At 43.0% G+C, this 21,097-nt stretch overlaps 2 protein-coding genes and 1 long non-coding RNA gene across 3 annotated transcripts; all 3 read left to right on the plus strand.

Moving 5' to 3' along the window:
- Nucleotides 1–7,444: 7,444 nt before the first annotated feature.
- On the plus strand, nucleotides 7,445–8,437 carry LOC112450523. Its single transcript, XR_003039320.2, has 3 exons — nucleotides 7,445–7,811; nucleotides 8,029–8,083; nucleotides 8,164–8,437. It is a non-coding gene; the product is annotated as an uncharacterized LOC112450523 (long non-coding RNA).
- A 479-nt stretch (nucleotides 8,438–8,916) lies between these two features.
- Nucleotides 8,917–12,380, plus strand: sfrp2 (secreted frizzled-related protein 2). Its single transcript, XM_017408313.3, has 3 exons — nucleotides 8,917–9,514; nucleotides 9,694–9,774; nucleotides 10,961–12,380. The coding sequence occupies exons 1-3, from the start codon at nucleotides 8,974–8,976 to the stop codon at nucleotides 11,263–11,265; spliced, it is 927 nt and encodes a 308-aa protein (XP_017263802.1). The 5' UTR covers nucleotides 8,917–8,973; the 3' UTR covers nucleotides 11,266–12,380.
- A 4,291-nt stretch (nucleotides 12,381–16,671) lies between these two features.
- Nucleotides 16,672–21,097, plus strand: tnip2 (TNFAIP3 interacting protein 2). The gene is made up of 6 exons (XM_017415361.2): nucleotides 16,672–17,714; nucleotides 18,014–18,337; nucleotides 18,511–18,600; nucleotides 18,810–19,073; nucleotides 19,216–19,332; nucleotides 19,444–21,097. Exons 1-6 carry the CDS (start codon nucleotides 17,394–17,396, stop codon nucleotides 19,726–19,728), a joined length of 1,401 nt encoding a protein of 466 aa, XP_017270850.1. The 5' UTR covers nucleotides 16,672–17,393; the 3' UTR covers nucleotides 19,729–21,097.

A 21,097-nucleotide genomic window follows, 5' to 3' on the forward strand; every position in this document is an offset into this window, starting at 1 on the left:
CTGTAGCTTTAGGTTCAAATGGATGCGTCTGCAACCCTGCAGACAAGGTGGCAACAACAGCTCGCCTCCTTTTACGTCCCAAAAAGAGTCCGTTTATTTTCTATCTGAGCGTCAGCAGCAGGGAGGGGATGGCGCTGTGTTCGGGTCGAGTTTTGTCAAACTGATTTGTCTTTCTTCTCTCTGCTGCTTGTTGTTCGGTGTCAGAAGGGTTTCATTCTTACAGATAGCAAGCTTCCTTGGACACTAAAGCGTCGAGCCTTCCTTTGCTGTCAGTCCAAAAACAAGAACGGATGTAAGCCTGAAAAGAAAAAGAGAAAAAAGAGCCGAGAGACTAAACACTGGCTACATGTCCAAACAGTGGATTTCTTGTTAAAACTGTTATTTAACGTTGGCTGAGCTCATTCACACGCACAACACAGGTGGGGAGATAATTCGATAACCCGGGTAGCTTTTTTTGACAGGTTAACTGGTGAGAAAATAAACTAATAGATCTGCACTGTGTGTGTGTGTGTGTTGGGTAAGTGTTGTGGTTATCCCGACCTTAGAAAGCACAATGTCTCATGCGGAGCTCACTTTTTCCTTCCACTTTGCGGATAAAACAGAGAGTAGAAAATTATGCTACTTTGGTGCAATTTAGTTTACTGGCAAACTCAAAGTTTGTGACTCAGTTTTCGTTTTATTCTTCCCTATAATGATCTCCAAAAGCCTTTATCCTCCTTTTAGTTCATTAGATTTAGCCTCCAATGAGCCACGGGCTAATCTGTGGTTTTGATCGATTGTTCTTCAGTTTGTCTTTGGCTGCTTTTTCACTTATTTTCCCTCATCTCCCGCACAGTCAGTCAGACTATTTTAAGTGCAATGCTTTGGTTTTGTTTGTTGTTTTTCCTTTATTTTAAAAATCCAATTAACACTGACCTATGAATCATGGATACAAATGGTACCTTTAATCGACTAATGAGCTAGTGTGACGTTTTATATTTTTGTACACATAAATGTAGACACAACTTTTTGAAGAACCAGTTTTAAATGGTATCTTTAGGGCAGTGGGTCCCAAACTTTACGTCTTTTGAGCCACAAAACCAAAGCTGCAGAGACCCATGACTCTAACTATTGCTGGTTGAAGTGTACAAACATTAAAAATAAGCCCTTTAACCAAGAGTCTTGACGACCATTTTATTGTTGTTTTATCCATTTATGACCATATATCATAATATTCCTGCTGGAATAACTGTGGAATGTGAAGCTGACAGCGATGTAACGCTTTATAAAATGACGTTTGTATAAACGGCTCTGAAATGTTATATTTTCGAGTTTCAAAGATGACAGTAATCTGGTCAGAACTAAACTCTTTTTTTTTCCAAACTGAGGTAATTCAAAGTGCTATTTACACCAGGTAAGATATTAATCGTTCATCGCCTTTCAGCAGAACCCCACTTTGAACCATCGCTTCTTTAGGTGAGGAATTTCTGAGGTGGAGCGCACCGGTTGGAACCCTAGAACCTGACGCTCTGTCTTCATCATTATCCAGCCAGGACTGTCAAAGTAAAACAAATAAGGAATAACTAATCAAACAGAAGAGTGAACGATAATCATGTTTGCTTTCTGGGGATGTGGAAAACCACCTTGTGGCACAGAGGTTAGGACAGTCTCATACAAGCGGGACTTTGGAGCGCTCTGTTTTCACTGGATGTTTGAGGTCGGAAAAGCCCTCAGCTTTGAAAAGGAGGCTGCGTTTAGTTAATGTGAGGCCAGTTGTTGAGTGTGTGTGTGTGTGTGTGTGTGTGTGTGTGTGTGCAGTGATGACTCCCCATAGAAATTAGGATAACGACGGGTCTTTTCCTTCTCCTCCCAGCACGACTCTGAAGGTTTAATATGCCCCGCCTGAGGCTTGTTCCATGCGCATCCACAGAGCATCAGACTGAAACGCACCCAGCGATATTGCTCGGCTTTGTTACGTTCAAATCCAAGACGGGACTGAGGAATAACAGAGGGCGACTCGGCACCAGCGTTCCTTTTCTCTCGTCATCGCAGCAGCAAAGTTTCCACATGCTGAGCTTTTCATAACAACGCACCAAAGAAGACCTGGTGGTGGTTCCACTGAGCTACCTTTATGAGTTCTTAATTGTTCTTTTTACAATGGAATGCCCTATGGAGAGAGAATAATTTTGAAAATTATCTCCAAATAAAATCGGAAGATTGTAAAACAGGAGGGGCAGACGGCTCAGTGCACGATGGAAAAATAACTGTTGTGCAATTAAAAAATTAGCTTTTTCTTCATGTATTTAAGGCCTGAAAATACACTGATTACAAGGTTACATGGTAGCCGTGCAGTATGTGAGTGAATAAAGCAGCTTTTATTCAAGAAGCTCCATAAAAACAAGCATTTACCTTTAATAAAGGCTTCTGTTTGAATATATATTACACTTAAAGAGATAGTTCAGATATTTTGAAATGGGCTTCTGTTGAAAGGTTAGGAACATTTGTTATCTTATGGCTCTTTTAACAACCTCAGTTTGGAAAAAAAAAAAAGAGTTCAAACTTACTGTAAAGGTGAGCTAATAGATAGAGCGGAGCTAAGACCAGATGGATCGCGGCTGGAAGTGCTACAGCTAACTGCAGCTGCCGCTATTTGCACTTGCAAATAAGCACAGAAATCTATGTAAGGAACTGTGTTATAATTGGAGTTGGTTTAATACAGCAGCAGGCCACTTTAGACTGAGTTTTCTGAAGCGGCATACCATACACCTGATAAGATTACTGTTGACTTGTTTGTTTGTTTGTTATCGTGTAGCTATCTGGAAGTAAAATATAATTAATGCCCGCTGCCAAAACGATGAATGATGTTTTCGCCTGTGTCTGCTGGTGTCTGTCTGTGACCAAAACATCTCATGAACCACTGGACAAATGTTAATGAAACCTTCAGAGAGCAGTGATTAGCTGTAGCTCTGCACCTGGTTCACCTTTGGAGTCAATCCAATTCAAGATGGCTGCCACAATAATTAAACAATAAAAAAGCACACACAAATGGCTTTAATTCGGTCTGTTTTACACATATCGTTCTAAAATTTGGTATAGCTGGGACTGATATGACACATATCCTGCGCACTAACAAATTGATCTTTGTTTAAAATGTGGACATTAATTATTTGGAATCTGTCTGTCTGCTAGCAAAATATCCCACAAAACCATCATTCCATCCATCCATTTTATTTGGCTGCTTCCCCATAATATAATACTGGATGGATTTGAACGAAACTTAAATTGGAGGAGTTTTCATAAAACGTACTTAGAGTGTGACATCACAAGACTAAGCATGATGTTATTTTTAAGGACTGACCTACAACTCTGTTATTTCTCTACATAAGATGATCTTATACATTCCTTCATCGAATTCTAACCCCTTTACTTGTTGGTCTTTTTTGCAGAAACTCCAGAAAACGAGTACAAATAGGAAGCTGTTCGATAGTTTCACTAAATCTTTTGTGAAACGACGGAGCTTTAACAGAGAATTTTTGGTGAACTTGGTGCAAAGTGAGTTTCCTTTCAGGGCGACGTCCTTCTCAATCGTAGCTCTGCACAAAATGCGTCCTTGTCCTCATGTCACATCTGTGATTGAATGCCAAACCTTTATTTACACTTGAGCCCATGTCTGGTATTCTGGGGGTGGGGGGGTGTCACTTGCTAACCAACTGCCACCTCTGCTAAAATTAAGAGGGGTGGGGGTTTTTTATTGTTGTTTTTTCTTTTTCATTTTGTTTTCTCTACCTCTCAAATTCCTGCGATGCAGGTTTGCAAGATTATATTTCAGGACATAAATCTTACGAAGCCAAATGAGCCGTGACTTTTGTTGGAATGGCAATTTATTTGAGCTCTGGACAATTTTAGTTTGCACCAAGCAAGATCATTAAAAGCTTTGACGTAACGACTGTAGGATCGTATGAATAAAGGAGGAAAAAAAAAACGAAAAAGCAGCACAATGACATGTAGATGGACTTAAAGCAGATAGACTTAAATGTTTCGAAGCTTTGTGTTTGCATCTTGATGAAGTGCACAAGTTATGAGCTATTGCGTAATCAGGGCTCGAGGAACTTTTATCTGATAGATATCTGCAGCACAGTCAGCAAAAGTTTGACTTTACAAGACATTCGTAGAGGCAAAGTTACCGTATGGATGTCAGGAAAATGTCACAAACTTGACTACGGAGTGAACCAGAGAGGTGGACTTAATCAGTTTAAATGCAGATGAAAACTTCTCATCTATATTCTAAGAAAAGAGAAAAACAGTGACTGTGATAAGTCGTTACATGTTTCCAGAAGGAAGTTTGTTTTACTTTATGCCTTCTTTTGGTAATATTATTAGCACACCATGAATTTTCTTCCTGTGCAGATAAAACTCAGCTGCTGTATATGTTTCCACGTAGTCAGATAAAACTGATCAAGTCAGGATGAAAGTGTGTTTTACAGCCATAACAGTAAATCAATCTTAATTTTCTGCCTTTAAATTCAAAGATAGGTTGTTGTTTTTGGAACTGACCACCTCAGAACAAACTTTCACATCAAGACAAAAATGGAATTTCCACATTTATATTTTTTGCACTTAAGTTTGCAAACGGTTTAGTGATTTTTTTTTTTCCTTCCAGTTTTTTCCAGAGCGGGCCTGTTGAGTGTCTCTCTTTTAATGAGGACAGCATCAGGAATGGGCTGTTCAGAAGTGCTTTTAAATAGCCCATCCCCAGCTTCTAGCCCAGTTACTGCAGAGCTGGTTGCACTTTGGTCCAGGTTGTAAAACATCCCCTGAGAACCCTTCACAGTGTGAGTCCTTCAGCTTCAGTAATGGTCAGGGGTCGAAGGGCAAGGCCCGACAGAAGGATCGGCGTGTCACGCCGGTCTGCAGACATTCTGCGAGCGTAAACCTGCCTGGCTCGGTGCTGTGTTTTATGGTGCAGTGACACTGTTTTGGGATCTTGTAACACAAATCAATCTGGCTTTTTGACCTCTCTTTAACTACACAGAAGGCCCATGGCTGTTAAAATTATAACGTTGTATTATGGTTGTCATCAAAGCCAATTATATCACGTTAATATCTGCAAAGGAATAAGAGTCTGCAACCAGCAACTGATTAGTTATTGTCACAAAGATTAGAAGAGGGGAAGGAGCCTAGAACTCATTCCAGGGGGAATAAGATGTTCTGTAAAAACCTTTAAAACACACACACACAATCCTCTGGTGACAGCACTTAGTGACGAGCTTTACAAAAGGTGTCTAGAGGAGGTGGAAGGAGGTCACAGCTTCAAAGCAAAAAGCTGCAGTTTGAGGCGATATTTGGAAGGCATTTCTTTGTTTTCACTTGTTACTGTGTGCTTTAAGGTTTATGCATTTTCGTGCCCACTGTTAGTTTAGGTTTAGGAACTGGTTTAAAATGCACAGAAAATTTGCACGTCAGATCATGAACCTTTGTATCTCATTAAATCAATCACATCATGTTAGGAAACATGTTGCTCCGGTGTTTGAATATATAGAATGCTGAAAAACACATTATTATAATTTTTGATTTGTATGACTGATAATTAGCCCTGAGGTCCTGAGTCCAACAATTTGCAAATCCTATTGAGCTAGATCCCGATTAAGTTGGATGTAACGTATCTTTCAGATCTGACTTCCAAGGTCAATGAAACAGCGTAGGAGCTAACAGAGTCAAATTGATTCTTTCCTTGTTTCTTGTTTTTTTATGCTAAGCTAAGATAACAAGCAGGAAGTAAAAGTAAGTACATTTAATTACCCTGACCCAACTATTATTTGGCCTACAGTCATTTCATTTCAAACTTCATATATATCCTCTTGTAGCTTTCAAGTCGCTGCCCTATTTTCTGCACACATTTCTTCTAGTACGAGTTCATAGTTATAACGAAGTCATGTCTGCAGCACACAGCTTCTCTGAGACCTCATGCTGCTTACATCAGGCCTAAACAAAAGGAGCATCAATTATGCCAAGCGAGCACAACCTATAGCTTCTGACTGCAGAACTAATGAGATTAATTCCTCTTGAATGGGATAAACTTCATGAAATGTCAGTGTCGAATGGTGGGATTGAGCTTAACAAGCTCATTAGTGCACTTCAGGAACAATGTTCAGAGCTGATTCCCAGCTGGGAGTCCAGGGGCTGAAAAAAATAAGAAAATGCTAGTGGATCTTTTTTTTTTCTTCATGATTATTGCTTTCCAGCATTCTCAGAACATTGAGCCCTCCACTCATTTTCTTGACTTGAAGAAATAAACTATGTAGAAAGCATAAGTGCACGGATCAGTACGGTATAATGTTAGGGTTAAACAACTGCAAGGAAAGTTTTATCACAATAAAATACATATTAACCAGTATGAGTGGCTCATTCAAGTGGTTTTAGTTGTAGGACAGACACCAAAGTGCATTTGGCTACAAAGACAATTATCAATTTGTTGGCTGATTTTTTTAAAATAAAAACATTGAAATTATTACTCAGTCTACAGACGAAGCCTCTTCACTGCAGCTTGAGCTTTTTCCTATTGGTGTACAATATTCTGGGATTTTATTTGACAAAGATAGCTGTGGGGCTTCCTATGAAAACGGAGAAGGAAATGGGTGGAGCGCCGCTCTGGGAAGAGCAACAGGAGCGAAGGGTTACCGGGCCACAGATGGACCGGCCGGGTCTCATTTTCACACAGATTTCTAATGAGAACCTGCTGAGGGGGGAGGGGGGGGGGATGTTAAGCGCAGACCTGAGATCAGTTTACTTCTTTCCCTAACCTCTGACCTTAACTGTCTGTGACACTGTATTGATTTCAGAGTTAGAGAAAGAAAAAAAAAGAGCCATGAAAACATATTGACTCAGCGTTGCTGTAATTGTCCCTCTTTGAAGTTGTTGCCTTTAAATACGGCCTTTAAAATCAACAAAACACAAAATAATGCACCTTTTACAGCTAACTGTATTACAGTTCTGATGTACCGTTGGGAACACCAGAATAACTTGCATGTAGACCAAATACAGCTTGACGTAAAGTGCAGTAGAAGACCAAATGGTCCCTTTTTGTCTTTAAATGTTTGTGAAAGAACAGAACGATAATGAAAAACTAGCATTTCCCGAAGGGATGAACATCGCCTCGCATGCCAAAGGTCTCGCGTGATCTGTTAGTGCTCAGAGCATGCCGTAGGGATGATTCTCAGCTACTACCACGCCATATTTTAGCTTGGTATCTGCAAAACTGGCTGAAGCTGGTTTGAAACTGCAACAGAATTAAACTATGTTTCTCCAAAGTGAGGAAATTCGGAGAACTATCAACAAGATCCAAGATATAAACTGTTCGTAGCTGTAAGGGTAGGGTAGGCAAAAGGGTCAGAAGGTGAACAGAAAATCGTCATCAGTCATCCATTTCAGTTCTTGTCATTCCTTTTATTTGTTCATCAGACAGACCTTCCTTCCCCAGCTTCCAAAACATACTGTTTTTATAGCTAATTGGCAACACACCTGTGCGTGAGTGGACTAAGCCACAATGAAACAGATCAGGCAACAAACATCTAAACAGAAAACAAGAATAAAATTATTAATCTAATTTACAAACTCCTCAACATAATAAAATGGTCTGCAAAATAAACTATATAATACAAGATAATCCAGAAAATTACTTTAAAGAAAAACAAAGCATTACTCAAAAGAAAACCCTCTAATTGGTAGAACCCAGCCAGGTAATCAATGACATCATCCAGCCATTAAAGCAGGAAATACTGGGCCGGCCCCTCCCATACTCCTGCCCTGCTGCAGATCTACAAAGACAAACAATGGTGAGTAAAATGGAAAACAAAAACCATAAATATACTTTGAAACAAATTTAACCAATGGTAAAGTAAGTGACGCCTAAATAAGAATAAGGGACAAGTGATAAACACAAAATGAACCACTTTGTCACAGTAGCTGTCCTGCAGAACCCCATTGCAAAAGAGTCGAACTGTCCATTTAATGATTGCTCATCTTGGCTTTTCTTCTGCTTTCTTGTGCCAGCATATAGTGGACTGGCTAAACACCACTCATCCAAAACAAGCTGCTAAAAACAAAGGTATCTGCTACTGCTGATGATGGGGTGGGGGTTAGGTGGGAAAATACCTGTGTGTAATTTGGGTGAACTGACCCTTTTAGCAAGAAATTCACCCTTTCAGGCCTGTGGCATCGGAGCCTGAGAAGAGCCAGCGTGGTGTTCTGCAGCTCGTGGGGGTCTGAGAGGCGGAGAGGAGCCAGAGCTGCTATACCCGGAGGTGGGAGGCAGATTTGGTTTCACCCCCACCCCCCTACACACACACACACCCCACGGGCGAGCTGAGTGGAGGTCTGCTTCTCACACCAGGCCGAAGCCATATTTCACCATGTGGTATGAACCTGCAGACCTGCCCAGAGGATTTCAGCACTCTTAATGATGGAAAATTAACGCTCCACTGAACGGAGCTAAATGCCCCTACTGACATCACCCCCCCCCCCACACACACACACACACACACACACACACCACACACACACACCAACCCACCCTCAGCTATTTACAGTGCGCCAAAAAGGATCCCTCAGGGTGCAGTTCTGCTGATTTGGGGCGTAATGAGGAAAACCTGTCAGACAGATTCTGTTATGATTCCATGCGGGGTTAGGGTTAGGAATAAATGGAGGAAAGCTGTCAAGAAACCGGCTGGTGATTTAAAAAAAAAAAAAAAAAAAAATTGAGCCACAATTAAACATCATTACATCTCCCGGGCGCAGAGGAGAAAGTCTGAGAGCCTGAGAAGACAAATTTGTCTCCCATGTCCACTTGACACCAGGAAACCAAGCTTGCTGGATGGGAAAAAAAAGAAAAAGCTCTTTACGCACCGAGCTGCAGACTCCTCCCATGATGTCTGCAAGAAAAGGTCTAGTTCCCAGCAGGACGCGGTCATCCTCACTGATGCCCAGCGGAGCCTGAAGATGTATTTCCAGGTTTCGCCGTTTTTACGCACGGACAAGATGAGAGCCTTCATTCCCGCTGTGGCCGTCTTGTGCGCGATGTCCATCCCCCGCCTGGAGGCCGTCCACGGACTGTACGGCTTCGACCAGCACGACCTGTTCTACAAAAAGAACAACTGCAAGCAGATCCCCACCAACCTGCTGCTCTGCCACGACATAGAGTACGCGCAGATGCGCCTGCCCAACCTGCTCGGCCACGAGACCATGGACGAGGTCCTGCAGCAGGCCTCCTCCTGGATCCCGCTGGTCCAGAAGCAGTGTCACCCGGACACGAGGAAGTTCCTCTGCTCGCTCTTCGCCCCCGTCTGCCTGCCCGACCTGGACGAGCCCATCCAGCCGTGCAGGTCGCTGTGCGAGAGCGTCAAGCGAGGCTGCGCGCCCGTCATGTACGCGTTCGGCTTTCCGTGGCCGGAGATGTTGGACTGCGAGCGTTTCCCGCTGGACAACGACCTGTGCATACCGCCCGCGAGCGCGGAGAACGTCGTGCCCGCCACCATAGAGGGTGAGGTTCTACTGAAACTCTCTGGAGCTCTGGTAGCGGCTCTGGTCCCCCCTTTAGGATCCCGCGCGTAAAAGGGACGGGCAGCGCGCCGAATCCGAGGGTCCGAGCGCGCCGCGCGGAAACGAAAGGCTGTCCGTGTTCGCGCGAAAGTCACCTGGTCCTGTTTTTTTGTCTTTCAGTGCCCAGCGTGTGCGACGCTTGCAAAGAGACGGAACAGAATGACAACGAAATCGTTGACAACCTGTGCAAGAATGATTTTGGTGAGTGGCTCTGTGTAGTCCTAAAGATTAAGGGTTCCAGAGGCCCCCAAGAGACATTATTACCTGTATTAGAATGTGTGTTTGACCACAACTGTCCCTGTAGTCTTTGTCTCTCTAAATACATGCATTAAAGTATCAAATCACATAAGTTTAGATTCAGATGGCACACAGGTGGGAGCATTTCATAAAAGGCCCCAGACACTGATGGTTGAAGACTTTCTTGGGTTCAGTTTAATGAGATTATACGCCCGCCCAAAAAACTGTAGTTATGCACCAAAACCCCTTTTAGGAATCGATTATCGTTAGGCTTAAACATACAAGCTCCCAGATTCCTGGCAAGATGTCAGTCAAGCCAGTTCAACAAGGCCAGGGTTCTCAAAGTCGGGGTCACGACCCCAGTGTGGGAACACTGAGTGTTCAAGGGGGGTGGGGTGGGGGTTTAAAATGATATTTACAGGCAAACTTAAATGTACAACTGGTTGCAGATAATGTATTTTTGACATTGTTGTTACAAAACTAAAAAAATACTCGTAATCAGTTATTCTTTTCAATGTGAAATGGTTGTTTGTAATATTATACTCGTGTTTATTTGGCTTCTCAGTAGCAGTTTTGTACTTAGTCAAGCAGTAGCTGGGGTCACAAGCTTCTGAAACTCCTATTTTTGTGGACAGGATGGGGGAACTATCTGCAGCAGGATGTTGGGGGTGAGGGAGAGTGGACTCTCAGGGAGTAAACATTTCCAAAAGTTTAAAATATCCATCTTTTGACACTGGTGACTGTGGAAACCGAGGGAGGACATGCTTTGAAATGTACTTTTAGGACATTAACTTGAGTTAACACGTATGCCATTGTCCCAAGCATAAACCAAACGCTGTGAAAGCTCTGAAGCTGCGGGCTCGAGTCCAGGATGCGTCAGGAAGGGCATCCGGCGTAAAACAGTTGCCAAATCTTTTGCGGCGACCCCTGCAGAAGGGAGCAGCCAAAAGAAGGAGAACGTCTCAAACATGAAACAACGAGAGGAACAAAGCTGAATCACTTTTTTTGCACCATAATCAAATTGTTTTCTCAAACTAAGAAGACAAAAGTAGTTGGTTAATTCAAGATAACTAATTAAAAAGTAACAACAGCAGTTATGGTAGTGGACTGTGCTGATTACTCACTCTTTATCTCTCTCGTTCACGTCAAGCTCTGAAAATCAAAGTGAAGGAGGTCTCGTACGTCAACGGCGACACCAGAATCGTGCCAGAGGCCAAAAGCAAGACCATCTACATGATGAACGGCGTGACGGAGCGCGACCTGAAGAAGACGGTGCTGTGGCTGAGGGACGGGCTGCGGTGCGTCTGCGAGGAGATGACCGACATCAACGCCGCCTACCTGGTCATGGGCCAGAAGCTGGACGGCCACCTGGTCATCACCTCTGTGAAGCGCTGGCAGAAGGGCCAGCGCGAGTTCAAGAGAATTTCACGCAGCATTCGGAAGATCCAGTGCTAGGACGGAGGGAGGAAGAGACCGCGCGAAGATCGGGTCCAGCTGAGCCCTTCCTCTGTGTCCTTCTCTCGTTGGCACACGTGGTGCAGCTTTGGGTCACACGTTCTGCTCTGGAGCGCAGCCGACACCCCAGGCCTCCAAAAAACCCATTTTCCTGTTTCCTCTGTTGATTTATTATTGACAAACATATATAATTATGAGGAAAGTGTGGGATTACATATATAAAGGACATAATCTAGACAAAAAACACATTTCACGTTGTAACCATAATCCATGTGCACTTGTAGATGTTAACAGTGCATCAAAAAGACTCGTTTTCTCATTTGACTCAGTCATTTTTGCATTGAACTACCGCCCCCTAGTGGACAGGTTGTGTCTCTCCATGCAGAGTGGTGATTTCTGTCTCCATGGTTGGTGTGAAACACACTCTGCTGGTGTTTAAAGTGGAGAACAATGACACCTTACATGAAGAGAAAACTGAAACAGTTCAGCATTAAAAGTAATTGACTCTAATAATTCTTGGCAAATGTCGCCACATCCTGAAAGATGGTAATCAGACGTCTCATTATCCTCCGAGGGGGTTAGATCCCTGTACGTACATTTTTAAATCACAATTAAAATGAAAAATTACAATAAATTAACCTCATTGAAAGCAATCAGAGCTTCATGTAGGTGCGCAGTGAACAAATGTGTGATTCTTGTGTGTAGGTTGAAGTTCATATAGTGTATTTTTTTGTATTATTCCCTCGGTTTATTCATGCAAAAACGAGAGATAGCTGGCTATATTCTCTTTCTGTTCATCGCTTTTTTATGTGAGGTATTGCATCCCTTTCTTTGATCTTAAAAACAAACATTTTCTTTCTACTTCTGTGTTCATATTTCATGTTTTAAACTTGTTTGCATCCACTTTATGTGCTTGACCAATACAAATTGTTTTTTTATATGTATATCTCCTTTTTTTAACATTTTGATGAACAGTAATTTGATAAGTATGAGTTTGTGTGTGTAATATAAAGGTATTTTTTTAGAAATATTACAGTGTAAATATGGAATACTGTCATTTAAACTGGTATAAAGTGTTCAGTAATTAAAAGCTGCCGACTATATGTCTGAGATGAGTCACTTTGTTGTGTGTTTTTTTGTGCATTTAAAATAAATGAGTCATTTTTATTCAGTTCTAATGTTTACTTTATTGTCAAACAGGAAGAAATTACAGATGTGGCGGAGAAATTTTTCAATGTTCATTTTATTTTAATTTTTTATACCAAAACACACTTTCTGTCACTGCATCTGATTTTGTTAGGTTCTAATCAACCGATATTTAAACATTATTTAGTTTTACTGTATTTATTTTAAACAAAAAGGCACCTTAAATATTTTGACAAATGTTTTGTCTTATTAAATATAAATTTATTTTTTTCATTGCTCATACTTTTTAGCTTTTAGATGCAAGTTTTTACCATTTTTTAAAAATTAAATCTGATAACTTGTTTTCTACAATGTAGACATTAAAGGTTTGCAAATGGCCGACTGTGGTCCGGATTTGGACCCAAATGAAGTCTTTTATGTCCCCAAGTTGGTTGTTAGATTTCAGCAGAATGAAACCGCGTCTTGCACAGAGACCGCTGAAGATTTGTACCAGGAAGGGGAAAGCAGGTAAAGAAAGTGGATGGATGACTGTATTTTCGGTAAATAAATTTAGGGAGCAAAGTTTTTCCCGTATTTGCGGTAATGTGTTTCAGGAGGCGCAGCTTTTCCAGCATTTACAGTAATTCCCACGTCTGGCTCGCGGGCTTATTTCTGCTTTTCTCTGCAGAGAGAAGCTGACGAGAGGCATGATGGTGAGTGAAGAAACTAACATGACGTCACAGAAAGAGATTTTAATATACTGGTCTTTTGCTAGAGACAAATTTCTTTAGTGACTTTAAATTGAAGACCGCTGCATTAACATCTTTAACTCTGACACAAAATAACAAAAGACAACCAGGTCAATAAGAGAAAATCCCAGAAGAAGTCAAGTAAAAGTATTTTAGGAAACATGTTTCTGCTTTTACCCATCCATTTTCTTTACCCGCTTCTCCTTTCCGGGTCACCGGGGGGAGCTGGTGTCTGTCTCCAGCAGTCACTGAGTGAGAGGCGGGGGACACCCTGGACAGGTCGCAAGTCCATCACAGGGACACATGGAGACAAACAAGACAAACAACCATTCATGCTCTCACGCACACCAAGGGACAATTTTACAGTTACCAATTAACCTAACATGCATGTTTTTGGTCAGTAAGAAGAACCCCGGAGTAAACCCACATGATCTCAGGGAGAAAATGTAAACTCCACCCAGAAAGGCCCCAGGTCAGGAGGTTATCTTGCTGGGGGTGGGGGGTGACAGTTCTAACCACTGTGCCACTGTGGAGATGTTTTGCCACGTATCCTCGAGGCTTCGGTCTCTGACCTTTGAAAAACCTGGCTTCATCGAACTGTCAGAGGAGCCTCTGAGGCGCGTGAACGTCAACACCTAAAAGGCGCCAGGAGGGGGTGACAGAAGGACTAAAATATTTATCCCACGTTGTTCCGACAGCCCAACATGAAAGTGCTCTCAGCGAAGCATGTCACCGTGTTCAGAATGATTCCGTTCATCAAATCAGATACTCCTTCCTTCCTGCGTGGTTTCTTCAAACTTGACACTTTTTTTTCTGCCCTGACAGCTGTCACATGAGCGCCATGAGACCGAGTGAGTCACCTCCGCAGCCTCTGGCAGGCTCCGTTTGACCTTGAAGTCAGTGGGACTCTCCATTGGCCAATAAAGGTCTGTTGAACCTGTTGGATGAATGTCAGAAAAGTATTCAGCACTCCTACAGTCTAGACACTGGTTTCATTCTGATCTGATACGTTCGCTGGTTTTGTAGTCCAGTAGCGACGCTGAAGGGAATGAAATTTTACAAATGCAGCTGTGGGGGACATTAAAAAACTTCTCCACGATGTCAGAACTTATGCTCATTTGTACAGTATGAACACCCAAAACAAGTAAATGATTGACAAAATATATACAGTTTTGATCATTTCGAAATGGAGCTCTGTGTAAAGGTTATAAATAATTCTCGTATTGCTTGTCGTTCTCTTTGAACGACCGTAGCAGTTCACGTAAACGCTATTTTACCAACTTTTTACAGCACTGTAAACTTTATATTACCTGGATATTCCAACAGAAATGCTATGAAGTGTCCCGGGATGAGCCAGGAGTGCTACAGCTAGCTGCTGCAGTTAATTGCACTTGCAAATAATCATAGAACTCGATGTAAATAACCATGTAACTCGGGTTTGTATTAACTGTGATAAGATTGGAGCCGTTTTTAATATGGGAGTAATAAACCTTGGTCTTACTGTAAGCTTGGAATTACAGCTTTAAATGAAAAAACTGCACAAATAAACAAAAAAAACAATATATATTATATTGTTCTTGCTTCTATTTTATTCTTCTACATATCTGCATGTCTAAACGGTGTTTTTACTCACAAAACATAAAAGTATTATCAAATTTAAAAAAAGAAACTTTTAAATGTAAATGTTTAAAATGACTCAAATTTACTGGTGTCACTGTCTTTATTGTTTACTGGCTGTACTTTTACATAAGTTCAAAATTAACCTTTTATTTTTTACTTTATTGTGGCGTCACAAAGTCTTAATTTACATTTTATGTTACTCACTGTTGCAAAGGGCGACAATTTTTAAATGTCTCATTTTAATTGTTTGTTTTTGTTTATATATATATATATATATATATATATATATATATATACTTAACCCAAACGTGGTACTTCTGCTTTTTTATTTCAACTTAACCAACGGCCAATAAAAAGGAAGTTAAAGAGTAAAAGCTTCAGCAAAAGTAGGGTCAAAAGAATGTCACTCTGGTTGTGGACTAATTCCAACTGCGTCACCTCCCGCCCGCTTATTGGCATTGATTTGATTGATTTTTCCCGGAAGGTAAAAGTGGAAAACATGAAGTTTCTGTGTTTTGTAGAATTACCATATTGCAAAATGTCGTGATGTCAGCATATTTAAAGGCTAACGTTAAAAAAGATCGCTTTTAAAACTTGAAATTATGTTTGTGTTCACAGATAATTTCTCTACATAATAAGCTTATATTATTATGGTATATGGGCTAAAGAAGAGAGAGTGTGTTGTTTTCTCTCTTTCAGTTGTGTTATTTCTGTTGGATCTAACTCTACATCGATCATGTCAGCGCACCACCAACATTACAGGGCACAGTGATAAGTGTCGGACTAAATTATCACACTGGCAATGCAGCGTGAAGGTACACGGTATCACAAGGTCACAATCAGTGCAGATAAGCTGGTTACTATGTCAGACTACGGCTTAATCTAGAGCAGAGGTGCCCAATCCTGCATGTTTTAGTTGTTTCAGGAGGTTTTCGAGTTCTGCAGAAAGTTGTGAATCCCTCATTTATTCAGCTCAGGCGTGTCGAAGCACGGCAACAACTAAAACATGCAGATTAGTGGCCCTTCAGGACCAGGACCGGGCACCACTGACCCGGAGGAACAAATGTGATGCCAAAGTTTTAGCGCTCGGAGCATGTGTTGGAGATGACGCTCAGCAACTACCACGCCAAATTTGAGCTTAGTATCTGTACAACTGACTGATTTATATCCATTTTTTTGTGGTTGCTATGGTTGATTAGCTGCGGTGGTCGTCTTGAATTCGACTGAAAAGTTATTGCCAAGATTTTAAACAGAAACTAGGCCATGGCTGCCAAACTCAGCTACATGAGACGGACAAAATTAAAACTTGGTTCTAGATATAAAAGATATAAATTACTCTTGGTTTTTAGTTAGAATATGTCCAATTATTCATATAGAAGTGACATTTGATATTTTCTTTCCACTTCAAAATTAAAAAATTTGTGAAAATTTGAACTTATTTTTCTTGGCTAAAATATTACCTTGGGGGCCAGATAAAACGAGAAAAAACGGCCAGATTTGGCCCGCGGGCCATTTTTCTGTTTGTTGATTAGCCGTGGCGGCCATCTTGAATTGGGTGACTCCAAAGGTTTTTGTCAACCTGTTAGCGCTTAGAGTATATGATGGAGATAACGCTAGTTACCACCTAAATTATAGCTCAACATCTGTAAAGTTGTGTAAAGTGACTGAGTTACGGTCCTTTGTGTTTGCTAAGGTTGCCTAGCTGTGGCGGCCATCTTGAATTGGGTTGGGGTCCATAATATAATCAGTCATAGCTGAATATCCAATGAGAACCTCCTGAGAGTTTCGCCAAAATCCGAAATGTTTTGCTAACAGACACGGGCACAGGCAACAACATGGCCGCCCGCCTCTTCGTGGCGGCGGATGATAATCATCCGGAAACCGAATGACCAAGACAAGCGTCGAGTGGGAAAGTCTGAACGGGACAAAAGTTTGGACCGAAGCGGGAATTTAACCTGAAGCTGTGATGCGTTGATGTGATGAGTAAGGATCGGGGTATTTGGAAACCCTGTAAATTACGCTGGGAAATTAGAGCGTTTGTAATTGCCCGGTACGACTCAAGTTACCGTATGCTTTCAGTTTAAAGCCAGGGCGTCAAAAAATTTTGGCACTGGCGAAAACAGGTTTAGCCGAAATTCATATTTTTATTACTTCACACAAAAAGAATTATTTGATAAAGTTGGACTAAGTACGGCAAAGATCGTAGAAGAAGAAGTGGAGCTCACATTTACGACAGCATTGAAGGCAGCAACCGTTGCTAGCCAAAACACAGTCGCGCGGATAAATGTTTGTTATCGTGTTAGCACTAATAGCAGGGTATGAATTTGTGCCAACAGCCTCACAAATGTTTACCAACGGGGCTCGACAGAGAATAGATTTGAAAGGTGGCAAGGCTCCGTTTAGACGACGCTCAAAAAAAAAAAAAAAAAAAAGAAGAAGAAGAAAAAAAAAAGTCCGCGGGGAAGTTCCCTAGGAAATCCCCGTTCGGGGATATTATTCTCGACACTGATGTGCCAAATCTCCGACAGAATTCACCTTTCTCAGATCGTTTCAAAAAGACACAGGGTAAGAAGCAGAGGCGTCAAATGCCGGATTATTAAAAGACCGAACAGTCCCGCCGCAGAAACCTGAACCATGGACGACTCGAGCAGCGTGAGCGCGGAGGGCGACGTGCCGAGGGAGAAGACGCGGAGCTTCGGCATGCTGAACACGCTGTACCACGAGACGCGGCAGGAAATCGAGCTGCTCGGCAAGCAGGTCTGCGTCAAGGACAACATCATCGCGGATCTGAAAGCCAGACTGGGCCGACACGAGAGGATCTACATGGCGGTGGGAGAGGACGAGCCCGTGGGGTTCGGGCCGTCCAACTCCCTGGTGGAAAGTTTACTCAAGGAGATGTGCAAGCTGAAGCAGAGGAGGAACGACGTGGAGTTCAAGGCTGCCCGACAAGCGGAGGTAAAATCATAATAAAATCTGACATGAAGGTTGTAGATGTGCCTAAGCAGCCTGATATCATAGTGTCAAAGCTTCGCCTCATGTCTGCTCTCTCTCTTGAAAATCCGAGCTCAGAAAGAACAATAAAATGCAGCTTTTATCAGGAGGTTTTGACACCCTTTTAGTGTATTATAATCAGCAGCACCTCAGTGGCACAGACATACAGATGTGTCAGAGCAACCGCTTGGTTGCAGAGTGATGTGGCTCGTTGTTGACAAGAAGATAAAAACCCCATGTGCTGCTTGTCTCCCCACCTCCAGGAGATCCAGAGGCTGAACTTGCAGCTCCGTGAGAAGGAGCTGGAGCTGGAGAGCATCAGGTGCCAGCCCGAGCACGAGAAGGACCAGGAGATCCACCAGCTGCGTCAGGCCCTGGAGGACAAGGAGCGGGCCGAGGCCACCAGGACCGTCCTCTGCACGTCCCTGGCCGAGGAGGCCAGTCAGCTGCGCGGCCAGCTCAGCGCCACGGTGAAGGTGTGCCAGGAGCTGCTGGCCAGGCTGGAGAAGGAGAAGAAGGGGGGACGAGGAGGAGGAGGAGGAGGAGAAGTGGAGGAAGAAGTGTGCCTGCAGCAAAAGACAAAGGAGGTGGGTAATAACACCGGCATCGGATTGGTGTCTTTATTGCACTTTGTTCAGAATGGTGCAGATTTTATCCTATTTTTTTCTTTTTAAACGACATTTGTTCAGCTTTCTTCCTTCTTTTGACTAGAACTGAGCACTAACCTGTTTGTTTTATTTTCGCCAACAATATTTCACAGACATCAGAGTTTTCTGACCCGAGCGCCACCAAATCACAAATTCACCAGCTCCAAGAGGAGAACCAGCAGCTGAAGCAGCGTGTGGCATACGTGAGTATTGTTAACCTTTTATTTAACCAGGCCAGTCCCACTGAGGTCACAGGTCTCTTTTTCAAGGGAGGCCCGGGCCTAAAGGCAGCCTGACATGCAGGTTTCCTCCGTTTAGAGTTGCATAAAAGGGTTTCCTGAAGAAAAAACAAAGTATGAGCTGAAACACACAAAACCAAATGAGTGTCCTAACGTTCATTTTGGTTGTTCAGGTGCAGGGCCTGAACTCTCAGTGGCAGAAGTACGACTCCAGCAGGGAGGACTACATCCGGGGTTTGTGTCACAGGCTGAAGGAGAGCGCCGGCCAGGGCTTGATGCCAACCATGGGCTCCGTCAGCGCGGGCCTGCTTCAGCAGGAGATCTCCAGGCTCAACGCCTTACTGGAGGAGAAAATCAGGGAGTGCGCGAGGCTGGACAGAGAAGTCGAAGAGATAAGGAGGCAAAGCCAGGAGCGGATCCAGACACTGGAGCAGCAGGTTGGTTTGGTTTACATTGTTTTGGCGCATTTTCTGCATGAGATTATCATCAGTTTTTTTTTTGTTTGTTTATTATTGTATTATTGTCCCACAACCATGTGAAAACTCAGAATAAAAGCTGTTTTGTGTTTTTTTTCCTCAGGCCTTGATTTACACAGATGACTTCAAGTCAGAGCGTGCCGACAGGGAAAACGCACAGAGTCAGATTGAAGACCTGAAAGAGCAGGTCTCTCAGCTGAAGCAGCAGCTACGCAAACAGGTGAGAGAGCGGCCCTTCAGCTGGGTGCGGTGGTCCGTCTGCGGAAGCATCCACCTCTTTTTGTCCGTGGTTATGTGCGTGGCCTGACGCGGTGTCTGTAAATCCCTGCAGGGAGCAAGCAGAGAGACCAGAGACGTGGGCTCCGTGTGTCGCGTCCACATAGGACACAGGATCTCCTCAAGGCGAACTAAGGACTCCCCGGAGCCTCTGTTAAGGACTGTTCCTGACAGGCAGCAGCAGCAGCAGCCGCCTGCAGTGGCAGCGGCGGCAGCGGCAGCGACAAACTGGAACGATTTCCCGGGCCTGTCCGAGATCCAGTGTCCACACTGCTCCGCCAGGTTCAACGACACCAATGCGGAGTGCATAAACCATTTGGAAGAGTGTGGCCGCCCCTAAACGGAGCAGCTCGCTCCTTAAGGTGGGGGGGGATCACACAGGGCTGTGACTGGGCGGTGAACTACGCTCACCAGGGAGTCTCCGGAACGTCCCCAGAATGTCTCGCAGGCCTCTCAGTTTCCTCGCATGAGTCAGCAGAGGCGCGCAGCCCCTGGTGCTCGAGCTCTGAACGCCTTCCAAAAACTCTGTGCGACAACTTTTCGCCTGAAAGGGGCACAGAGCCAACTTGAGCGTCCCTGACCCGTCTCGAACCCCCCCCACACACACACACACAATTTGCGTCAGCCCGTCTCAGGAGTGCTAGAGCTGCGTTGTGACACCTCTAACAGAAAGTAGTAGGTTTTCTTTTTAATTATTAAAACAACACTGGTCCACATCTGACTGGTGTCACTTCAAGCGCGTACTCGAGCAGATTCAATCAGAAGTGGGAGGGGGTGGGGGGGTGGGGGCTGCCATGGTGGGTCCAAAAGGAGCCGAGGTGTGTCTGATGTGGGCGGAGGTATCAACCGAAATAGGCTGTTTTACAAAAATATAACAAAAAAACAACCACTTGGTCACAAACAGGCAGAGCTAGTGAGACAGCAGGAGCAACTGCAGGTGTTTTTTTTCTCGCCACAGCCCCAGTAAGATGCCACCTTCCCTGAACACTGAAGACCCCAGCACTACAACGCAGAAAAGAACACCTGGGTGGAGATTCACATTTCTGACTGACTACAAACAGTTGACACGAGAGGCTTCTTTTCTTTGTTTTGTTTTCTTTTACAAAAAGCGACGCAAAATCCCCCAACTTTTTTTCCCCCCCGCTCTCGTTTGTGTATCCCTGTTGAGTCGTGAGCCCCCAGTCAGAGCGCCGGGGGGGGAGAGAGAAGATTCAAATGGAATATTTCAAGTTTTATATACCTCAATGTCAAATTCACAGACTTGTTGCACTTTCTTGTCATTTATATCCTAATATTGTACTATTAAGAGATTAACGATGGATAAGCTTCCTACTTTGGGTCTGTAGTCGTTCATGTGGTGCTATTCTTAGTGTTTTATTGACTAAAATATATATTTTCAGTAACAGATGTAAAAAAAAAATATATATTATTATACTGATATTTATTATCTTTGTATAGCTAACTGGAAATGGCTGACTGTTTCAGTGCAATGTCTTATTTTTTATTTTTTGTTTTAACCTAAGCCATAAAAAATATATATATATATTTGCGTTTAAACATCACCGGATCAAACAGGAGATAAATGTTTCTGAAAGAGTGTGTTGTGTGTACATACTGCATTCAAACTGACAGGAAGATTCGGGATGCTTTGTTTTTCTGTAGATGGCACATTATTTTTGTAATAAAAGACATTTTGTTCCCCCCTCCTC

The sequence above is a fragment of the Kryptolebias marmoratus genome, linkage group LG3 (assembly GCF_001649575.2).
Source record: "Kryptolebias marmoratus isolate JLee-2015 linkage group LG3, ASM164957v2, whole genome shotgun sequence".
Taxonomy (NCBI): domain Eukaryota; kingdom Metazoa; phylum Chordata; class Actinopteri; order Cyprinodontiformes; family Rivulidae; genus Kryptolebias; species Kryptolebias marmoratus.